This window comes from Nestor notabilis, unplaced genomic scaffold, assembly GCF_000696875.1.
Source record: "Nestor notabilis isolate BGI_N333 unplaced genomic scaffold, ASM69687v1 scaffold32691, whole genome shotgun sequence".
NCBI classification, from domain to species: Eukaryota; Metazoa; Chordata; class Aves; order Psittaciformes; family Psittacidae; genus Nestor; species Nestor notabilis.
The window spans coordinates 36270-43707 of NW_009914796.1; the positions used below are offsets into that span (position 1 = coordinate 36270).

At 43.0% G+C, this 7438-nt stretch overlaps 1 protein-coding gene across 1 annotated transcript in view; it reads right to left on the reverse strand.

Moving 5' to 3' along the window:
• The window catches only part of DPT (dermatopontin), a 27529-nt gene extending 22549 nt beyond the window's left edge, over positions 1-4980 (reverse strand). The window contains exon 1 of the mRNA XM_010023824.1: positions 4682-4980. Coding sequence (XP_010022126.1) covers positions 4682-4980 — 299 coding nt within the window. The remainder of the gene's footprint in view (positions 1-4681) is intronic.
• Between the last annotated feature and the right edge of the window lie 2458 nt (positions 4981-7438).

Below are 7438 nucleotides of genomic sequence, written 5' to 3' on the forward strand. Positions count from 1 at the left end.
GCATGCATTAAATACTGCTTGGCTGGAAACGTTTCTGCTTTGTGCCTTATGGGTAACTGGGAGTGCATTGGAGATACAGCATGGTTCCATCTGTATTATGTGGTGTAAACCAAACATTTTCTTCTGTAAAGAAGAGTTATTTTCTTTCACTTGCAAGCTTCTATTCACTTGTTTGTGTGATCCCTCTACTTTGGTATGATCACTTTCAGGCAAGAAAAATAATTTTTCTTAAGTACCTTGTTCAAAGACTGGTCTGTAGAGACAACCCTGTTGTATTAGAGAAAAAGCAAAGAACAGTCTCACCTGCAATCACTCCAACTTTATCTTTTCCTAGGTTGTGAAGTATTTACCCAAGGTCAAACTTGCTCCAGTACAAATGGAGCTAAGAATGTAAGCTTTACTGAATAGCATCTTGGTTAGCAGATAGCCTCTGCAGGTGTTGGGGGAGATTCACAAAGCCTTTGTACATGTACTTAACTTCAAATGTATTCATAGATTAATGAAGCTGAGAAGGCAGCCCTGGTCATCTGATCAAATCTATCGCCAAAATTTTCCCTGTGAGTCTTGCAACATGTTCACAGGTTTCTCATGTTCATTCAGCAAAACACAAAAGAACATGCTCTCTTCAGAAGTATACGTACATATATGATTAACTTCAGGGATGCATTTATTAGGCAAAGCATCTATAGTTAGATGTATTTTGAAATGTCAGTAGGTAACTCTAGGCCATTGTCAGAGGTGATTTGCTTTCATGAGTCTGCTTCTGGAAAGAGACAGGGTGCCCCAGAGAGCAGTTTTTAGAGTACCTGTTTCTCTCCATTGACCCTGGAAGGGAGCAGAGGTCATAACCTAGGCATCATAATTAGGTGCCTAATGCAGATCTGTGTCATTGCCCTCTTTCTGTTGAATGCTTTTGTTCATAGCTGTAAGATGCAAAGTCTTACAGGTTTAATCCTAGAAGTCCATATGATACTTACTGTTAGTGTAGCAAGCAAACTAAAGAAGCTCTGCCTGTGGTTCCCTCCTGCCCTCCAGCTCCACAGCTCTCATATTCTTACGCTCCCCACATCCATTTCTACCATTTCTCCTCCAGTGCTAATGTCCAAAGAAAATAATGAGTTGAAACTCTTTCTTCTCTGCTTTATATTCCCATTTCATTTCTTTCTAAAGCTTTTTTTGGTTTGTTGTCTTCTCTAAAGAAATGTCTCTTGGGTTTGTCTCTGTTGTGCAGCTGCACAACAGTCAGGAATGGTGATTTGTGAAATGCCATAAACATCATTTGACAGAAGTCATTTTTTGGTGTTTCTGCCAGACTGGAGTTTCTGGGACATGGCTGAAAACTGGAGAGAATTCAGAGGAGAGCTGTGCTTAAGATTAGCACTTGCTTAGGAGTGTTGGAGTACAAAACTTCCAAAGGAGAGCTAGAAGAATGGAGACATGTTCAGCCCGAAGGCAAAAACACGGGTGAAGGTGTGTAGGTGAAGGGAAGACATAGCTGCTATGTATTAATAAGTTAAAGAGATTTTAGAACAAATGCAGCGTGCTTGTTCACATTACTCTGTGAAGGTAGGGCAAGGACTAAAACGCCTCAATTACAGCAGAGGAAGCGTAGCTTAAACTTTAGGAAAAGCTTGGCAGCTTTGCAGTTATTGGTGTGTCCTGGGTTCAGCTACAGCAGTCATTTTTTCTCCTTCTTAGTAGCTGGTGCAGTGCTGTGGTTTTGACTTTCAGCCTGGGAACAACGCTGATAACACCGATGTTTTTAGTTGTTGCTCAGTAATGTTTACTCTGATCAAGGACTTTCTCAGTCTCATGCTCTGCCAGGGAGGAGGGGAAGCCGGGAGGAAGCAGAGACAGGACACCTGACCCAAACTGGCCAAAGGGGTATTCCATACCACAGCACGTCATGCCCAGTATAGAAACTGGGGGGAGTCACCTGGAAGGCCCAGATCGCTGCTCGGGTCAGGCTGGGTATCGGTCGGCGGGTGGTGAGCAGTTGTGGCCTCTCCTCTTGTTGTTTCCCTTATCATTATTATTGGTAGCAGTAGTGGTTTGTATTATACCTTAGTTACTGGAGTGCTGTTATCTCAACCCGTGGGAGTTCCATTCCTCCGATTCTCCTCCCCATCCCTCCAGGAGCAGGGGGAGGAAGAATGGGGGGAGTGGGCAAGTGGCTGCGTGGTTCCGAGTTGCCGGCTGGGCTTAAACCACGACATGGTGGTACAAGCCATTGAATCTTCCTGGATGTGATGTGCAAGGTGAGACAAAATGCCCTGTGTGGCAGACCTGAAGAAAGAATATTACAGTCCATCCTACACGGATGGGGAATGGACTAGCAAATCCTACAGAGTGCTGTGTCAGCTGACATGAGGATGGTGTATTGCTCACCAACAGACTGGTTTGTCAGGAGACCAGCAGGGAAACAGAGGTAGCCAAACAAGAACTAAGGGTACAGACTGTGACTCATCTTTGTGGTCCCACTTGATTATTGAGTGAATCTCTTTAGAGCTGGGGATGGGTCTAAATAGCACTGAGCTGGGCATGGAAGAGAGAGAGAAAAGAGAGACAGCTGTGAGGAGTAAGACTGCCAAGAGAGAAGGTTTGGGACTGTCAAAGGCCCCACAGGCTGCATCCGTGCCATCACTTTAATTTGAGGTTTGAGTTTGCACTCAGACAATCCAGGCTGGCTGCCTGCTGGCCCAGTCTTTCACTCCAGTCTGGGATAAGCCTGCTGGGTTCTGGAACAGCAGTGTCTGGGAACAGAGAGGGATGTACTGGCTTATAGCAAGCTACTCTCCATTAAGCACTATAGATGCAACTAGCTCGGCCCTGGATGCAGAAAACTGCAGAACACAGCAAGGCACAGCTAGCTAAGATACATGGAGATAGTCTGAGTCATTAGGAGTGCAAGTTCAACTTTGCAAAGGTCTATGTGTTCTCTAGTCACTTTGGTGTATTCTTCCCTCCCCTGATAGATAGAAGAATGGAAGATCTCTGCAGAGAAGACAGGTAAATGTAAGGATGTTGGACTGGAAAGGTGAGCTAGAGAATAAATAACTAAAATAACTCCAAAAGCTAGGAAATAGAGCGAAACAGGGTTAAACACATTAAAGAGGGGTTGGAAAAGAAATACATTTGTAAAAAAGATATGCTGGCAATAGGAAAAAATGTAGGCAGGGAAGACGACAAAGTGGAGACATTTTTTAAGAGGTGAAGGAAATGAGATTTAGGTAATACACTGGATGTAGTCATGCTAAGCACATGGAGCATGGTGATGAATATGGCCCCATGGTTAGAGAGCAGAAGAAAATGTGCTGTATAGACTTAACAGTATCCTGCTTGTAAGAAGTGAACTTGAGCCTTGCTGTCAGGGATTTTTAGAAAGAGAATAATAATTTTACTTTGAACAATAGAAAGGTCTAATTCAAAATTACTATGCAATAGATAGAAATTGCATCAATTGAAAATTGCATCAGTCTGAAAACTGAAGAAGTCATCTAGGATTATTACAGTGTCTTCTTTCTGCCTGTTTTGTAGCCTTTCCCCTTTCTTTTCAGTTCCTATTCCAAAATTAAGGGTAGGGTCAACCTTTTTTTCCTAAGCAATTGCATCAGCCATAGGAATGTATCACGTGGTAATGAAAGTCTGTGAATAATTCGGAACAGAATTTTGAATCATTTAAAAAGCAGAAGCTTTACATTTCATTGCTAACCTGTTCCCATATAACATGAAATCTACAAAAATCATATTGCAATTTCTGGGGAAAAAAAACCCAAAAAACAACACAGACAACCACATTTCAAGTATTTGAAAATATTCTTGCATTCATTTCATTTCATTCTGTCCAAAGAATATTTCAAACTCAGAGTTTTCCAAAACTGTGCTTCATATTTCATGAAAAAATCAGAAGATAATTAAATGCTGTCTATGTACTGCCTAAACATGAAACACTCTACGTATTCCAGAAGTTATTGTGGCCGTAAACTGTGATCACCTTTGCCTCTAAGGCTGATGGAACATGTAATGTTAGGTTAACCACAACTGACTGTATTAGGGAATTAACATGATCTTCTGCTATCATTATCATGCATATATATGCCACCATCATTGCTCGTTAGTGTGGATTTTTGGCTTCTGTAATACCAGCATTACTAGAAAACAGCCTTTGACTGTGCCTGAGCCAAAAAGCTTAGCAACAAAAACACAAAGAGAAAAGCCAGTGCAATATTTATTTTTTTTTGTCCCTAGTGATAAGAGCAGGAGTGAAGAGTTTTGAAATTTGTTCCCCTGTTTAGTCACTGATCAATGAGTGGCCTTTCAAGAGGGACTTTATCCTTTCCTCGCTGAAGGTTCATGCCTTATTTTCCTCATCTGCAAAACAACAATAACAAGACCAAACCACTTTGCAGCTGAGGCTGTGAGTGACCAAATGATGCAGCATTTCTAAATCACAGTGAGACCCTCCAAAAAGAAATCTCTAAAGAGAAGGCAGATGCGATGCTGATCATCTCATGCACATGCATTGTGATTAATGAGTCTCAGGCAGTCGTTCTGGGCAGTGAAACCTCTGGATATGATGGCATTACTATACATTTGCATTGCTCTGACCTCAGTATTAGCACCCAGATTCCACAGGGGGTATCAGGGCTGTGCCCTCCAGGGATGGTTGGGGGTATCCTACCATTCGGTTCCCGCCCTGTTGATCTCTTCCCACCAGCACTCTGTCGGCTCACCGAGGCTCTGGGCTGCTGGCATGCAGGCGTAGTTCCACAGTCTGTCGGAGCCTTCCTTCTTGTTGAAAACACTCCTGATGGCCACAATCACCTGCCCATGTGGGCACTGGAAATTGAAACCCTGCCGGTACACATTGACCCATTCATCATTATCTCCATAGTTATAGGGACCATAGTAATAGTCACCGTACTGGCCCCATGCCACAGTCACCAGAGGCAGGAACACACAGAGAAGAATGAGGTCCATCCTGAGGATGTTCCTGGCTTAGAAATGCTCTGCTGGTTTGTAGGGCTGGCCCTTTTATATCGCCTCTAACATTTGGCTTCCAGATGTTATGTTTCCAGATCCAAGTGCAATGTGTCATTGCTTAGCAAACCTTCTCTGAGTTACAGACACATCCAATTACTTCTTAAGGTGGAATTTTTGCATATGCAGTAAGTCTTCAGGCTGCAGGGTCTCCCCACTATCCCAAACCATCTGTGATCCTTGCAGAGCTACTGTGTAGACCAAGATACACATTGTAGTGCAACTATCACAGACATCCCACTTTGAACCTCAAGGGACAGTTAAGTTTCAAAACAACTTTATTTGAAATTAAAGCTCTATCTGAAGTTGCCATTTTCAGTCATTAGTAACATGCAACAAAATGTGTGTGTCCCCACCCCCTTTTCCATAAATATGTATGACATGATTCTATCAGTTCCTAGAAAGAAGGGAATTGGGCAAGATGAGGGATTCATTACTCCTGTTGTAAAAAAATCCTTTAGACATTTTGGTTTGATTTGGCAGGAGGTGAGGTGGAGTCCAAATGACTGAGAGTTTGGTTTGGCATGGAAACAGCTCACCCTGAGAAGTGGGGCATAGGCTTATTCCGTGCAGAACTGATTTTGCTACAACTATGTGCGAGCACTGTAAAACTGTGAACTGGGCAGATGTTTTAATGTGAGGATAAAGTACATAAGCAAGTAACAATGAGATAAACTTCATGTGTCACCATAGTGTACTGGAATCTGTGAGCTTAAAGCTACCTTGCATTTATCGTGGGCTAGAAACATGGGGTTGAGGAACTGCTGTGCTGCAAATTCAAAACCTGACTTGCCACTTGGAAATGTGTTTGTATGTCACATCCTACATAATTTCTTTATCAGGAACCCACCCTGCTCAGGAGATTGTGGAATGGTGTGCTTTACTTAACTGTATACTTGACCCATAGAAAACTGTGGGACTTGAGCATGTTTTAATAAGTAAGAAAGTCCAAAGTCAATCTAACATAGTCTACATATGCATATGTTGCCTGTGCTGTGTTACTAGTGAAATGTGTGACCCTTGCAACAGCTCCAGATTCAGATCCTCTCTTCCAGTGAAATCACCACAAGGGACCCAGAGACTGTTTCTGGCTGCAAGTTTCTCCTCCACTCTTTTCACTACTCTTCTTCCTCATTTGGGCCATGCACTAAAAAGAAATGTGTATTAAACTTCTATTCTTTTGCTCGTACTGTCAGAAAGAAGATCTTTGATGGGTAACAGTGGACTTGCTCTTCTCTAAGGATCTCCAAACCCATCATGCCAGGTCATCGCTTTGCAGGAGCATAAGCAACCCAGGAAGTGGGTGCCTTTACTAACCAGCCCCAGATCTCAAAAGCTGCCTTCAGCCTCATTAACCAAGTGCTTTTGTGCCTTTAGGTAATGGCTGTTTTCGTAGCAGAGCCTTGTTTGACAAAAGTGTAGGTGGGGGCTGAGCTCTTTGCCAGGAGCACAGTGCAGCAATATCTCAGTTGTCCATGCTCACAGGCAGTGCAGATCCACATGAACCTGGCAGCTGAAAGTTCAGTGCCTAGTCTCTAGATGTTGCAGCCCTAAATGCCTGGGGAAAAAGGCTACTGAGATAGCATGGAACAGCCATTTCCTTGGAGCTGCCTGCCTCTAGGTCTTAGGTAACACTAGGGGACACAGGTAGCCAAGTCTAAAGAGAGAAGAAATTTAAGATTGAAAACCCTATAGTTGTTTGATGGGCACCAGTGTGCAGAACTGAACTGCAGAACTGCACATGAGTTTTTAAGCTAACTCAAATCATGTACATTTTTTTCCCTCTTAAACAGTCACATCTGGGAGCGCTGCACACTGCCATGTATGCCTGAGAGGCATTCTGGAAAATGTTTTAGCAGGAAGCACCACATTATCATACATATATGATGCTCTTTTCACATAGCCCTTTATAAGCATCATTCCTTGGAAGGAAGTCCTTACATGACCCAGTGGCAAGATGGGAATGAGAAGGGGGAAGAGGGCTGTATGGAGAGTAGGGCATAGTCTACTTTTGACATGCATGTGGAGTTTCAAGATGTCTATTGTCACTTCCTACATATAGTCTACCCTGCCTGATCCCAGTTAGTGGATAGGGTGGCACTTCCATGCTGCACTGTGATCAACAAGTTGCTTGGCTGGGGAAAAAAAGCTGTGCAGGAAAGATACTGAACACGAGAGATACGGAACTACAACTCCTTGTAGCAGCTGTTGCTTGGCAATGTGGACATGTCTTGCCCAGGGACTGCCTGAAAATTTACAGTTCTGTGTTTCTGGATCCAGTGCCTTCTGGGAACTTGTAATATTAAATTTCATGCATCATTCTGATACTGAATAAAACCAGAAGAGAGCAGAATTACTTACAGGAGGGACATGATGGTTTTTAGTCACTTTGGAGAAG